Source organism: Carcharhinus amblyrhynchos, unplaced genomic scaffold (genome assembly GCF_965287045.1).
Source record: "Carcharhinus amblyrhynchos unplaced genomic scaffold, sCarAmb.v2.hapA scaffold_50, whole genome shotgun sequence".
Classification (NCBI taxonomy): Eukaryota; Metazoa; Chordata; class Chondrichthyes; order Carcharhiniformes; family Carcharhinidae; genus Carcharhinus; species Carcharhinus amblyrhynchos.
In genome coordinates, this window is record NW_027649791.1 from 2,510,103 (window position 1) to 2,526,838 (window position 16,736).

Consider the following 16,736-nt stretch of genomic DNA (forward strand, 5'->3'; position numbering starts at 1 on the left):
TAGAACAAGGTGTTATGGCTATGGGGAGAAACTTCTTCACTCAGTGTGTTGAACCTGTGGAACTCTTACTTCAGAAAGCTGTGGAGGCCAAGTCTTTGATGGACTGAGTTGTAAGGAGAGGCTGAATAGACTGGGACTTTTTCCTCTGGAGCGTAGGAGCCTGAGGGGTGACCTTATAGAGGTCTATAAAATAACGAGGGGCAAAGACAAGGTAGGTAGTCAATATTTTTTCTCAAAGATAGGGGAGTCTAAAACTAGAGGGCATAGGTTTAAGGTGAGAGGGGAGAGATACAAAAGTGTCCAGAGGGCAATTTTTTCCCACACAGAAGGTGACAAGTGTCTGGAACAGGCTGCCAGAGGTAGTAGTAGAGGCAGGTACAATTTTATTTTTTAAAAAGCATTTAGATAGTAACTTGGGTATGACAGGTATAGAGGATATGGGTCAAATGCAGGCAATTGGGATTAGTTTCGGGGTTTTCAAAAAAAAAAGGCAGCACAGACAAGTTGGGCCAAAGGGACCGTTTCCATGCTGTAAACCTCCATGACTCTATGAAATAGATAGATTTCTAGATTCTAAAGGCATCAAGCAGTATGGGGAGAGCACAGAATATGGTTTTGAGATTGAGGATCAGCCTTGATCATATTGTATGGCAGAGCAGGCTCGAATAGCTGAATGACCTACTTCTGTTTCTACTCTTTACTCTCTTCATCAACTTTCTCTGCTACTTCATCAAAAAATTCAATCAAATCATGCATATGGCATGCTTGCCTTTATTGATCAGGGCATTGAGTACAAGAGTCAGGATGCCATGCTGCAGCTTTATAAAACTTTGGTTAAGTCGCACTTCAATTCTGATTGCCACATTACAGGAAGGATGTGGAGACTTGAGAGGAAGCATTAGAGCTGTAACAGGATACTGCCAGGATTAAAAGGATATGTGCAGTGGTAAGGAGAAGCTGGAAAATTAGGATCGTTTCCTCTGGAGAGGCAGAGGCTGTGGGGAGACCTGATAGAAGTCGATAAAATTATATAAGGTATAGGTAAGGTTGACAGTCAGAATCTTTTTTCCCAGAGTTGAAATGTCTAATACTAAGGAGCCTGCACTTAAGGTGAGAGAGGGAAAGTTCAAAAGGGATACTGTAGCAGGCTAAGGGTGTGGGCATGGGAGCAGGATCGTGTGTTAAAATGGCAACCGTTCCAATAAGCTCAATGCAAACAAAAGGAACATCATCTCACCTTCCGGCTAGGCACTTTACAGCCTTCCAGTCTCAACATCGAATTCAACAACTTCAGATGATTCATTCTACCCCCACCTCAACCCCTTTGTTTCTATTCTAATTTATTTAGTTTTTTTTTAGTTCTCTACCTTTTTTTTCTTTATTGTCTTTCTTCATTTTTCTTACCCAGTTTTTCCCCCTACTTTATCCACCTTCCTTTTCTCCCCCTTTTCTAAATTTTACCTCTGTCCCATCCAACATCTTCAACTGTCACGGCTTACCTTCTCATTTTAGCTTCTCTGCCATTTGGCCATTCATATCTTTTATTTAGATTTTTTATTTAGATTTATTCAGACTTTTTATTTAGATTTACAAGGATGTTGCCTGAACTGGGAGGCATGCCTTATGAAGTTAGGTTGAGGGAGCTGGGACTCTTTTCCCTGGAGAGACGAAGGTTGAGAGGCAACCTGATAGAAGTTTATAAAATGTTGAGTGGAATAGATAGGGTGGATTCTCAGAGGCTATTTCCCCGGGTTGAAATGGTCGCTACGAGAGGACACAGATTGAAGGTGCGGGGAGGCAAGTACAGAAGTGATATTAAGGGTAAGTTTTTCACTCAGAGGGTGGTGAGTGAATGGAATCGGCTGCCGTCAGTGGTGGTGGAGGCGAACTCGCTGGGGTCTTTTAAAAGACTTCTGGATGAGTATATGGAATTTAATGGGATTGGGGGTTATAGATAGATCTATAGATTGGTAGGTGTTGATGTGATCGGCGCAACTCGTGGGCCGAAGGGCCTGTTTGTGCTGTAGTGTTCTATGTTCTATTCTGTGGATAGCCATTAGCAGCCTTTTCCCCTAGTTTCTGTGGCTATCGCTCATCTTTCATTCCCTCACCCTGCAGTATAAATATCTCCCACTTTCTATGCCTTTTAGCCTTGACAAAGTGTCATCTGGACTCAAAACGTCAGCTCTTTTCTCTCCTTACAGATATTGCCTGACCTGCTGAGACTTTCCAGCATTTTCTCTTTTGCTTTCAGATTCCAGCATCCACAGTAATTTGTTTTTATGAAGGTAGAGACAGATACGGACCAAGGGCAGGCCGAAGGGAATAGTTTAATTTGGCATCATGGTCAGCACAACATTGTGGGCTGAAGAGCCTGTTCCTGTGCTGTACTGTTCTATATTCTATTAGTTGAACATGATCTGCCTTTTACAAATCCATTCTGACTATCCTTACTCATCACTAGGTCATGGAATCCCTAGGGAAAGCCATTCAGCCCATCAAGTCTTCACCAACCACAATCCCACCCAGACCCTATCCCCGTAACCGTGCATATTTACCATTGCTAGTCCCCTGACACTAAGGGGCAATTTAGGATGGCAAATCAATCTAACCTGCACATCTTCAGAGAGAGACAGGGAACACGGGGAGAATGTGCAAACTCCACACAGACAGTGATCCGAGGCTGGAATTGAACCCTGGTCTCTGGTGCTCTAAGGCAGCAGTACTAACCACTGTGCCACCCATAATTAACTCAAACCTCTCCCAGCGCCCCCGATAATTGTTTCCAAAACCATATCCATTATCGATGTTAAATTACTTGGCTGATGGTTGCTGAACTGCCCTTACATTCTTTCTTAAATGAGGATGTTACATTTGCCATTTGTACATCTCTCATGACTAGGAAAGTTAGAAAGATTATGCAAGCCCTACTGTTTTCTCCACCTCCATTTCTTTCAGCAACCATCTTTTCTAACACTTTATATCCTTGAATATTAAGCACCCAGATCTCATCATTCTTATTTACATTATTGCCACTAAATTATATTCCCACACAACTATTTGTGCTTATAGTTCACCAAGGTTATTCACCACTCTATATGTATTTACATGCATGCATTATAATCCTTTCTTTGCATGTCCCACTGTCCTTCTTAGTCTGCTCCTATCTAATATAGAATTACTCCCTTCCCCATTACTGCCCAATCTTCTCTCACTTCATGCACCTTCAATCTATACTATATTTGCTGCTAACAATGTAGTCTGCTCCACTTTGGGGAGATAAAATGCAAATTGGGTAACCCACCTTGCAGAATATCTGTTTAGTCCACAGGTGTGACCTCAAAGTTCCAGTTGCCTCCTTTTAATTCTCCGCCTCCTCACACAAACCTCTTCATCCTTTGAATTCTGCAGTGTTCCAATGAAGCTCAACGCAAGCTCAAGGAACATCTCATCCTCCAACTTGAACAATTTTTAGATTGAGATTTTGGAAGAACATCTCTTCCAATTATTTTCCTTTCTCTCTGCAGGTTTTGGTTTTAGGACAATAGCTGTTTAATATTCTTCCCCTAAACACATCTTTTGTTTCTGTACTGTCCCCCCCAGTTAAGCAGTTGGGTTCAATGGTCTTTCACCAAAACTCAAACAGCTTCTGAAGATCAATGACTGAAACATAAACTCTTTTTCTTTCTCTCTCTCCACAATATTCCCAGATCTGCTGTTGCTTTACAATAATTTCTGTTTTTATTTCTTCAAGTCACTGCTTTCTTAGTCTAGCACAACTCTGACCAAGTGAAAGAGTTAAGAGAGCTCAGGGATTCATACCAGAAATGGGAGAGGAAGAGCTATGAGATTGGCTGTGAGATTATCTGAAATTTAGTCTACTGAAGTACATACTTCAAGTCCTATGGTTTGGATTTTCAGCAGTTAGAGGACTTAGATTTTTAGCATATTTTGGTGTTTGCATTATAATTGTATCAATAATTGCATTATTGATACAATTATTGATGTATTTCTTAGATGTTCAGCAAAGTTGTAAACATTTTATTGGAAAAGAAAACAATTGTACTACTTGTAGTGGATAATCCTGCTTACCAAAAACTATTTTAATCAATCCACACATGACTGTTTTATGCAGATTGGATACCTCCAGTCAGACGCATGCTCGAGCAAGAGAGAGAGGTTGCCTGGTGAATTCCTTACAGACATCTTCAAAAGCAGTTACTACTCGGAATCAGAAAGTGATTGCTGAAACAGTCTCGTTTCACAATAATACAGATTTGTTTTAATCGTCCAAAATAAAGCGGCATTGTGATTTCTCTTAAGTGAGGAAATCCATCATGAAATCTGAGAATTTACATTATTTAGGGTTAAGTAAAATAAATGGTACACTAAGGTTTGCATATTTCAGTTACTAACCTTTTGTGAATTTCGGAAACTTACATTTGGTGTCACTTGATATTCGATGTAACTCTTCAATCCATACAGCTTGGATCCCTTTTTTGGGTCAGCCACCACACAACTCAGTGAGCAAGTGGGATATTCCCAAACCGGACCAACTTCTCCCTTCTAGAATAAGAAAACATTTGGATTTACATTCCTAAACCTTATTCAAATATAGGTCTACGCTAAAGACAACAGAATAATTTTAAACCACTAAAACGTACGACTTGTGGATAGGTGAGTTGTTAGTTTTTAAAATCTCAACTGCAGCCCCAACCTACCTCCAAATCCCCACTGCCCCATTTTTCAGAGATCATAGCAACCCTACAGTGCAGAAGCAGGCCATTCAGCCCATCGAGCCTGCGCCAATAACAATCCCACCCCAGGTCCTCTCCCCACAACCCCACACATTTACCCTGCTAATCCTTCTAACCTATACATCCCAGGACACTAAGGGGCAATTTAGCATGGCCAATCCACCTAACCCACACATCTCTGGACTGTGGGAGAAAACCGGAGTACCTGGAGGAAACCCAAGCAGACATAGGGAGAATGTGCAAACTCCAGACAGACAGTGACCAAAGCCAGGAATCGAACTAATGTCCCTGGTGCTGTGAGGCAGCAGTGCTAACCAGAGTGCCAGCGTGCCCCCCTGATGTGCAAGGAAAAGGGCAATCAGCCTGTTCCCAGGTGGCAGGTTGGTATTTGAAAAGATTAAATCCAAGCTTGCCTTCTTACCTTGGATCCAACCTTTCCCTCCTCATACGAAGACCCCATCTTGTATTTGGGGCTCATTTACACTTGCTAGAAACAACATGCATTCATACGAAGGGTTGTATTCTTTGCAAATGCAAGGAATATGTTCAAGCCTTGAGCTTTTTTTTTATCCAAAAGCATGGGGAATTTGTATTTCCCATTTGCTTTCTCCAAAGCAATGCCTCAGCCGGAGTTGGCTTGCCAACCAATCAGAACCCTTTTTCTCCTGCGGTAAATTGATGAGATTGTTCAAAGTTTGTCATTTTTATATTTGTCCTAATGGGTGCAAGATTAAAAACCTCAGCAACATGTCTCTCTTTTCAGTGATATTCAAGTTTTGTATCACCAAGCAACTATGGATATTTGATAGATACGGGATAAAAGGATATGGAGCCAAGACACCTGGATGGGGTTATTATTATCTGAGTGGCAGAACAGGGTTCAGGAGATTATTGCCTAATTCCTGTTCCTACATTCTATACTTCATGGATCAGAAAAAATTGGCAGGGTAGGTGCGTAAAGTGTACAATCACTGATTTCAAGAACCAATAAACCAATTTTCAAACACAACTTGTTTGCAATGTTTTGTTTTTCTTTTCCTTCTTATTCTTTTGTCTATTTTTCTCATTCTCTCATCCACTCATTTTCTCATCCACTCATTCTTCTTTATGATTTCAAGGGAGGCTTATAACTTTTAAAAAGAAATTCAAACTCTGTTATTAACTCAAAGAATTAAATTACACAATCTTTTTGTTTTAAACTTTTACTACACAAGGCTCTAAAATGCAAAACTACTAATTTAACACTATAAATTTACACTTTAAACCTGAAAATCACAACAGAGCACGTTCCATTCTACTTTTGTTTCCACCCAAAAATTCCCTATACTTCACAGGATTTGCTGATTCCTTCACTTCTGGGACCAAACCAAGGTGTGTCACAGCTCTCAGGAAATCATCAATTCTCCTCAGTGTTCCTGCTATTCTTTAAGTATAAGATCTTGTGGAGTCCATCCACTAACATAAGTTTAGGCTAACTATCTTAATCATCTCATAATTGTTAACACACCTAGCTCAGGTATTTATTCTTTCATGTGATTTGGGCGTCAGTGACAAGGTCAGCACTTGTCAAGCTTCCCCAAGTGACCTTGATGTGACTGGTTTGCTAGGCTATTTCATAGGGTAGTGAAGAGTCAACACAGATCAGGTAAGGAAGGCAGATTTCCTTCTTCAAAAGGACATTAGTGAACTGGATGGGTTTTCTATATCATTCAACAATTTAACTGATTATTACTGAAACTAGCTTTCAATTCCAGATTTTGTTGATTGAATTTAAATTTCACTAGCTGCTATGGTGGGATCTGAACCCAAATCCTGAGAGGATTAACCTGGGCCTCAGGAATAATCCAGTGATATATGGGCTTTACTTCACTCCTCCTTAGTGAGTTCACATCATAAATTATCTTTGCTATCTGATAACCCATTGTTCTTAATATACAGCTCCTGGCAGATTTTACTCTTGCCTATTCAAAGCTGCTTCCAGACTCCAACTGGAACTGCTGGCAGCTTTCTCTCTCTGCCAAGCTGTTCCAGTTCCAGATGTAAACAGCCTGTTTTCTGTGAACAAACGGGTCCTTCCCTGCAACATGGCACACCTGGAATGTCCCAGAGAGAGATTTCAAAAAATTATTTTCACTTTCTAAAATACACCCCACCCCACACAAAAAAAATTGAGGTTTGAAAATCAGAGGCCTGTGAATGATGCAAATGTCATGAGAAAGGAAACCAATAAACTGAAGCCAATGGACTTCACTCTAGAAAAATATAAGAGGGTGTGGATTCTCACCAGAAAGCATAGCAGAGGAAGAAGAATTTTGAATTGAGGATTACGAGGGCATGACTGTGAGATAACTGGAGATGATTTGATGTGGCTCCAACAAGAAGAAAGGCTTATTTAACTATAATAACTAAAGATTGCACAGATCTACTCTCTTCTCCCTGGCTCTAACTGAGGTCCTCTCAGTCCCAGGCTCTGCACCAAGCCTACAGATGACCCTTTCCCTTGCAACAAAAACATGCATCACTTTTGCTGTGGCACGTCTTCTGGGAGGACCCTCCCCACATAGAAAACATGCTTCCATCCTAGTGCTGTGTTATCCCTTATTGGATTCTGCTGCATTCTCACTTGGGCTGTTCTTTGCAGCAGCCACTTCCTGCCACAATTGGTTTACTTCGTCGGGCACGCCCTGTAATTCATTCGTGCCTTGCTCAGCATGTTCAATTGCCTGGCCATCTCTACGGCTTTTTCTAGAGACTTTAGTTTCAGCCAGTAGCTTTTTTTGTATTGAGGCTGTTGATGTCACAGACCAAAGAGTCTCTCAACATCTCCCCCAAAGCTGGGCTAAGTTTGCAGTGTTCTGTTAAACAATCTAGCCATGAATCTGAAGATCACCTCCCTGATTTCCTCACAGTAAAATGAAACTTGCACCTCATCATGAAGTTTGATGTCAGCGGTTAAAATGGTCTTTGACCAGTCCCACTATTTGATGAAAAACTTGTCTGGAGTTTCAGGCGATGTTAGGCTCCTCACCAGGAACTTTTTTTTTGGCCTCACACTGAGTAATATCATCTTCTGCTTTGGGTGTGATTTTGTTAGCCACAAAGAAATAACACAACCTTTTAACATATTGCCCCCAGCTGTCAACATCTGGGTCAAACGGTTCTATCTTCCTGATTAAAGGCATCTGTACCTTTTCCTTCTCGGCTTTGAAGAGAACTTTTCCTCATTATCTAACTGCATATTGTGACCTCCTGATGACTGTTGTCATTTTTCCTCATTGCCAGAGTGTCAACTGGATAGGACTCATTGTGGCTCTGACAACAAGGGCTTATTAAACTATAATAACAATTTTCACTGTAAGGGTTTGACAGAAGATATGCACAGATCTACTCCCTTCCACTTTCTGGCTCCAACTAAGTTCTTTCAGTCTCAGGACACATGCCCTCACTCCTGACTGGCCAGGCTTGCCGCATTTCCATTCCATAGGGTTATGCCTGATAATGTGGCCCTCAAAGGTTCATCCCCTTAAAAGGGGCAACATTACCACAGAGTACTTTGCTGCAATGTATACTGATCTGGAGACTGTATTATTTCACAGATTCAGTGATGGCCTGCAGTGCAGAACGAGGCCATTCAGCTCATTGAGCCTGAACCAACAACAAGGCCCAGGCCCTATCCTTTTAATCCCACATATTTACCCTGCTAATCCCCCTGACATTAAGGGGGAATTTAGCATGACCAATCTACCTAACCCGCACATCTTTGGAGTGTGGGAGGAAACTCATGCAGACACAGGGAGAATGCATAAACTCCACACAATCACCCAAGGCTGGAATTAAACCTTGATCCCTAAGAGCTGTTAGCCAGCAGTGCTAACCACTGTACCAACATGCTGCTTAAAAACAGACTTAATATTTGTAACAGATGAATATAAATGGATCATAAAAGAATACCCATGAGTTCAAAGTAATAGTAAACTCACTGGAAAAGTAAAGGAAAATTTAAAGACAATTATGCTCTGCATGCCTTAAGGAGAGGATAACCTAGATTTCATAAGCAGAAAGAAGTCACTTTGTCCCATGCCCACATTGACCTCTGCCTCCTTCATTGCTCTAATTAAGAAGTTCCATGCAAGCTCAAGGAACAGCACCTCAACTTTTGATCAGGCACTTTACAGCATTCTGGACTCAAATTGAGATTACAGATTATAACTTCTTCCATTTTTTCAGAAAGCAGTTACTGGTAATAATTCTGACTTTTGTCATTTCCAATTCTCTTTAACACATCTTTTATTTATTCTGTTTTCATAGAATAGAATAGAATAAGAGGAAATACACCATGCAAAAAGTGGCCATTTGGCCCACTAAGTCTGTACTGACTCTCTGATAGACTATTTTGCCCATGCCCTCTTCCCTGCCCTACTGTAACCCCACACATTCACAATGGCTAATCCATCTAACCTACACATCTTGGGACATCAAGGGTCAATTTAGCATGGCCAATCCACCTAACCGGCAGTGCCAGTATGTACAGCATCAGCCCTTCCCCAGCAATGGAAGAAATCCAATTTATGCATCACCACCACCACCCCTCTTCCATCGTACATGATGGACATGCTTTGGGAAGCCAAGTGACAAGTTAAACGCTGCAGAATTCTCAGCCTTTGACCTGCTCTTTTCGCCAGGGCTTTATGCGGCTAGTGCAGTTCAGTTTCTGGTCAATGGTAAACCCGAGATCTGCTTGATGGAAGAATCAGCAATGGTCATGTCACTGAATGTCAGATCATCTTTTTCTGGACATGAATATTGCCTGGTACTCGTGTGGCACAAATGTCAGCCCTAACCTGAATGCTGTTGAGGCCTTGATGTATGCAGACACAAACTACTTCAGTATCTGAGGAGTTGTGAATGATACACAACATTGGAATTATGAGCAAGCACTTTGAATTGCGACTTATGATGAAGGGAAGGTCATTCATGAAGCAGCACTAAGTGGCTGTGTCTAAGACACTACCCTGAGGAATTCCTGCAGCAATGTTCTGGGGAAGAGATGACTGACTTCCAACAACCAAAATCATTATCCCAGGTTATGACTCCAAGCAGTGGACAGTTTTCCTTGATTCATAGAGATCAGTTTTGCTAGAGCTTCTTGATGACACACTCAATAAAATATTGCCTTGATGCCAAGGGCAGTTATTCTCAATTCGTCTTTGAAATCAGCTCTTACGTCTACACTTAAACCAAGACAATAATGTAATCAGGAGCCATGTGCCCCTGGCAAAATTCTAACGGAATATTAGTGAGCAGGATTTTGCTATGTAATAGCATTATCACAACAAGGGCACCACAGTGGCACAGTGCTTAGCACTGCTGTCTCACAGCACAAGGGATCCAAACTGGATCCTTGGGTCACTGTCTGTGGGGAGTCAGCACATTCTCCTAGTGTCTGCATGGATTTTCTTCAGGTGCTCCAGTTTCCTCCCATAGTCTAAAAGATCTGCAGGTTAGGTGCATTGGCCATTTTAAATTCTCCCTCAGTATACCTGAAAAGACTATGGAATTTTCACAGTAATTTAATTGGTGTTGATATAAGCTTACTTGGGACACAAACAAATAAACTCAAAAACTTAATAAATAAATTTAAACTTTCATTACTTGTCAATGATTGAGAGTTAATGATGGGGGAATATTGGCCAGATTTAATTTGTCCTACTTTTTGTGGACAAATTTCCATTCTGTCTTTTAGATGTCAATGTTGTAGCTTCTGATTTTCATGGACACCAATAACATTCAAGCAGAAATTCAAACCTGAATTAGCAGCTGAAAGAATGACACATCAAGCTTTCACAAAGTAAAACTTTTACAGTAACAAATGACTAAAAATAATATTTCATAGGAAATTTGCATATTAAACTACAGCATGAAAAGATTCTCTCAACATGGTTATACTTCTACAGTCTACAATCGTTCTCAGTTCCTGATGGATTATTTCCTTTTCACATTCCATGCTGGGTAACTTTTAATCCCAGGATTGTCTATCACTGAGGGTTATGCTGTAGGTCACTTCCTCTAGTGCCACGCTAGGTGAATCTATCCACATCCTTTAAACCCCACAAACTCCGTCTTCAACCTGAGTACACGATCCTATCCACTTGGGGTAATGACTCATAGCATTTTCTCTGCTGAAAATTTTCACGCCTGGCTGCTTCTCTCTTGCTCTCTATCCTTCAGATGCTGCAGACCATACAATACGTAACTACAAAATACCAGCTGTGATATTTATGAGTAGTTATGGAAGCTTGTAACCTAATCTCAAAAAATGCTCTTTCTGACCTCTTACACATGGCAACAGAAAATTAAGTTTGTATCCAAAGACTTTGGCGGATAGGATCAAGGAAAATCCTAAAGCTTTCTACAGGTATGTCAAGAATAAAAGACTGGTTAGGGCAAGATTAGGGCCAGTCAGAGACAGCAGTGGGAAGTTGAGCGTGGAGCCTGAAGAGATAGGAGAGGCACTGAATGAGTACTTTGTCAGTATTCACGCAGGAAAAAGTCCGTGTAGTCGAGGAGAATACTGCGATACCAGGTAGTAGACTAGACGGGATTGAGGTACATAAGGAGGTGGTGTTGGCAATTCTTGAGTGTGTGAAAATAGATAAGTCCCCTGGGCCGGATGGGATTTACCCTAGGATTCTCTGGGAGGCTAAGGAGGAGATTGCAGAGCCTTTGGCTTTGATCTGCATGTCGTCATTGGCTTCAGGTATAGTGCCGGAAGACTGGAGGATAGCAAATGTTGTCCCCTTGTTCAAGAAGGGGAGTAGAGACCATCCTGGGAATTACAGACCAGTGAGCCTTACTTCTGTTGTGGGCAAAGTTTTGGAAAGAATTATAAAGGGATAGGATTTATAATCATCTAGAGGGAAATAAATTGATTAGGGATAGTCAACACTGTTTTGTGAAGGGTGGGTCGTGCCTCACAAACCTTGAGTTTTTTGAAAAGGTGACCAGAGAGGTGGATAAGAGTAAGGCAATTGACATGGTGTATATGGATTTTAGCAAAGCGTTTGATAAGGTTCCCCATGGTAGGCTATTGCAGAAAATGCAGATGCATGGGATTGAGGGTGATTTAGCAGTTTGGATCAGGAATTGGCTAGCTGATAGAAGACAGAGGATGGTAGTTGATGGGAAATATTCAACCTGGAGTGCAGTTACAAGTGGTGTACCTCAAGGATCTGTTTTGGTGCCACTGCTGTTTTTCATTTTTATAAATGACCTAGATGAGGGTATAGAAGGATGGATTAGTAAATTTGCCGACGACACCAAAGTTGGAGGAGTTGTAGACAGTGAGGATGGATGTTACAGTTTGCAGAGGGACATAGATAAGCTGCACAGCTGGGCCTAGAGGTGGCAGATGGAGTTTAATACGGAAAAGTGTGAGGTGATTCACTTTGGTAAGAGAAACAGGAGTACAGAATATAGGGCTAATGGAAGGACTCTTAGTAGTGTTGACAAGCAGAGAGATCTCAGGGTACATGTGCATAGCTCCCTGAAAGTTGGCACCCAGGTTGATAAGGGTGTTAAGAAGGAATACGGTGTGTTAGCTTTTATTGGTAGAGGGATTGAATTTCAGAGCCGTGAGGTCATGTTACAACTGTACAAAACTCTGGTGCGGCTGCACTTGGAGTATTGCGTACAGTTCTGGTCGCCACATTATAAGAAAGATGTGGTGGCATTGGAAAGGGTGCAGAGGAGGTTTACCAGGATGTTGCCTGGTATGGTGGGAAGGTCTTATGAGGAAAGGCTGAGGGACTTGAGGTTATTTTCATTGGAGAGAAGAAGGTTACGAGGTGACCTGATTGAGGCATACAAGATGATCAAAGGATTGGATAGGGTGGACAGTGAGAGCCTTTTACCTCGGATGGCTAACACAAGGGAACATAGCTTTAAATTAAGGGGTGGTAATTATAGGGCGGATGTCAGAGGTAGGTTCTTCACTCAGAAGGTAGTAAGGTTGTGGAATGCCCTGCCTGCAGCAGTTGTGGACTCGCCAACTTTAAGGACATTCAAATGGTCAGTGGATACGCATATGGATAACATTGGAATAGTTCAGGTTACAGGGTCATTAGATTGCTGCGCCGACCAGTGGAACCATCGAGGGCTGAAGGGCCTGTACTGCGCTGTAATGTTCTATAAATGCTGACTAGTTATCTTTGATCTCAACTTATTTTCATCCTAAAATTAAATGGATAGTTTACAGCGGTACTATCCCCAACTCAACACCTATAACTCCTTTGAGAAATTAATAATCTATCCAAGATACATTCAGAGATTGTCTCCAAATATAAATACCTTGTATCTTCCTCTAAGAAAAACAATCCAAGTCTTCCTTTGATCTCTTACAATCAACCAAGTTTACTGTCTGGCAACTTACAGAACTGGTCACATGATCCCCTTCATTTACCCTAAATTTAAAGATATATTGAGAATACATCTTAATCCTATAAAGCTCAATTGTAATAAACTGTACTGGAACAGCTTAGCTAGGAATGTGATATGCTAGTTCTAGAATAAAAGTCTTCCATATTACAGCTGGAATGTTGTCAGAGCACACAGCTTTTTTTGTATCAAGCATCCTCAGCCATTTATTTGTCACGTGGAGTGAATCAAATCAGCTGAAAACTGATATGCTGGGATCTTCAGGAGGAGACTGAGCACATTCAGCACAACTGGCTGAAGATGGTTGTAAGTGTTTTAGCCTTGTCTACCAAATGCCAGTAAAGCATTGCGCATGAAAATAAATGAATCAGTTTCATGTGAAAAAAGACCGTGCATTTACATGAAACCTTTCAAAACCCCTCCAGTTGTTCCATAGTGTTTTGTACACAATGAAGGACTAAGTATTTAGGTAAATGCGAGGTGATGCATTTTGATGGACTGAACCAGGGCAGAACTTACTCAGTTAATGGTAGGGCACCGGGGAGAGTTACAGAACAAAGATCTAAGGGTACATGTTCAAAGCTCATTGAAAGTGATGTCACAGGTGGACAGAGTGGTGAAGAAGGCATTCAGCATATTTGGTTTTATTGGGCAGAACACTGAATACAGGAGTTGGGATGTCTTGTTGACATTGTACAAGACATTGGTAAGGCCACACTTGGAATACTGTGTGCAGTTCTGGTCACCGTGTTATTGAAAGGATATTATTAGACTACAAAAAGGGCAGAAAAGATTTACTAGGATGCTACTGGGACTTGATGGGTTGAGTTATAAGGAGAGGCTGGATAGAAACATAGAAACCTACAATACAGAAAGAGGCCATTCGGCTCATCGAGTCCGCACCGACCACGATCCCATCCAGGCCCGACCCCTTTATCCCTATATATTTTACCCACTCATCCCTCTAATCTATACATCTTAGAACACCAAAGGGCAATTTTAGCATGACCAATCAACCTAACCTGTACATCTTCAGACTGTGGGAGGAAACCGGAGCACCCAGAGGAAACCCACGCAGACACGAGAAGAATGTGCAAATTCCCACAGACAGTGACCCAAGTCAGGAATTGAACCCAGGACCCTGGAGCTGTGAAGCAGCAGTGCTAACCACTGTGCTACCGTGCCGATAGACTGGGACTTTTTTCTCTGGAGCATAAAAGGCTGAGGGATGATCTTATAGCGGTCTATAAAATAATGAGAGGCACAGATCAGCTTGATAGTCAATATCTTTTTCCAAAGGTACGGGTTTCTAAAACTAGAGGGCATAGGTTTAAGGTGAGAGGGAGAGATACAAAAGGGTCCAGAGGGGCATCTTTTTCAGACAGAGGGTGGTGAGTGTCTGGAACAAGCTGCCAGAGGTAGTAGAGGCAGGTACATTTTATCTTTTAAAAAGCATTTAGATAGTTACATGGTTAGGGAGGGATATGAGCCAAATGCGGGTAGTGGGATTAATTTACAGGTTTACAAAAAAGGATGGCATGGACAATTTGGGTCAAAAGGGCCTGTTTCCGTGCTGTAAACCTCTATGACTCTAAGTATATTAACAAAGAACAATACAGCACAGGAAGCAGGCCCTTTGGCCCTCCAAGTCTGCACCGCTCATTGGTCCAATTAGACCATTCTTCTGTATCCGTCCATTCCCAGTCTGCTCATGTGACTATCCAGATAAGTCTTAAACGATCCCAGCATGTCCGTCTCCACCACCCTGCTTGGCACTGCATTCCAGCCCCCCACCACCCACTGTGTAAAATACATCCCTCTGATATCTGAGTTAAACATCGCTCCCTCACCCTGAACCTATGATCCCTCGTGTTTGTCACCTCCGACCTGGGAAAAAGATTCCCACTGTTCACCCTATCTGTACCCTTCATAATTTCTTACACCTCTATTATGTCTCCCCTCATTCTCCGTCTTTCCAGGGAGAACAACCCCAGTTTACCCAATCTCTCCTCATAGCTAAGACTCACCATATCAGGCAATATCCTGGTAAACCTTCTCTGCACTGTCTCCAAAGCCGCCACATCCTTCTGGTAGTGCAGCGACCAGAACTGTATGCAATACTCCAAACAGGGCCTAACCAACATTCTATAAAGCTGTAACATCAGACACCAATTTTTATACTTTATACCCCATCCTATTAAGGCAAGCATTTGCCTTCTTCACCACCATCTCCACCTGTGCAGCCACCTTCAAGGATCTGTGCACTTGCACACCCAGGTCCCTCTGTGCGTCTATACTTTTGATGGTTCTGCCATCTATTGTTTGGATCCCCCCTACATTAGTTCTACCAAAATGCATCACTTCTCATTTATCTGGATTAAATTCCATCTGCCATTTCTCTGCCCAATTTTCCAGCCTATATCCTGCTGTATTCTCCGACAATGTTCATTGTTATCCGCAAGTCCAGTCATTTTTGTGTCATCTGCAAACTTACTGATCACACCAGTTACACCTTCTTCCAAATCATTTATATATATCACAAACAGCAGAGGTCCCAGTACAGAGCCCTGCGGAACACCACTGATCACAGACCTCCAGCCGGAAAAAGACCCTTCCACTGCTACCCTCTGTCTCCTGTGGCCAAGCCAGTTCTCCACCCATCTAGCCACCTCTCCTTTTATCCCATGAGATTTAACCTTTTGCACCAACCTGCCATGAGGGACTTTGTCAAACGCTTTACTAAAATCCATATAGATGACATCCACGGCTCTACCCTCGTCAACTGTTTTTGTCACCTTCTCAAAAAACTTCACCGAATTTGTGTGGCATGACCTCCCTTTTACAAAACCATGCTGTCTATCACTAATGAGATCATTTCGTTCTAAATGCACATACATCCTATTTCTAAGGATCCTCTCCAACAATTTCCCTACCATGGACGTCAAGCTCACCAGCCTATAGTTACCCAGGTTATCCTTGCTACCCTTCTTAAGTAACGGTACCACATTCGCTATCTTCCAATCCTCAGGGACCTCACCTGTGTCCAATGAAGAGACAAAGATCTCTGTCAGAGACCCAGCAATTTCATCTCTGGTCTCCCTGAGCAGTCTAGAATAGATGCCATCAGGTCCTGGGGATTTGTCAGTTTTAATGTTCCCTAAAAAACCTAACACTTCCTCCCTTGTAATGGAGAGCCTCTAAAAGGTCAACACCTCCCTCTGTGACACTCCCAGGCAACACATCCCTCTCCTTTGTGAGCACTGATGTAAAGTATTCACTGAGGATCTCCTCTACCTCCTTGGGCTCAAAAGTATAATTCCCCTCCTTTGGCCCCGAGAGGTCCTTTTTTTGCCTCACAACTCTTTTGTTCCTAACGTATGAATAAAATGCCTTAGGATTCTCCTTAATCCTGTCTGCCAAGGACATTTCACGACCCCTTTTTGTCCTTCTAACTCCCCGTTTGAGTTCTTTCCTACTTTCTCTGTATTCCTCTAGTGCTCGGTCTGTTCTCAGTTGCCTGGACCTAACATACACCTCTCTTTTCTT

The 16,736-nt window shown here is 42.0% G+C and overlaps 1 protein-coding gene across 1 annotated transcript in view; it reads right to left on the minus strand.

The window, feature by feature from the left end:
• snx9b (sorting nexin 9b) overlaps positions 1 to 16,736 on the minus strand; it is a 173,818-nt gene that overhangs the window by 71,793 nt on the left and 85,289 nt on the right. Inside the window, exon 7 of the mRNA XM_080182268.1 lies at positions 4,441 to 4,566. Coding sequence (XP_080038394.1) covers positions 4,441 to 4,566 — 126 coding nt within the window. The remainder of the gene's footprint in view (positions 1 to 4,440; positions 4,567 to 16,736) is intronic.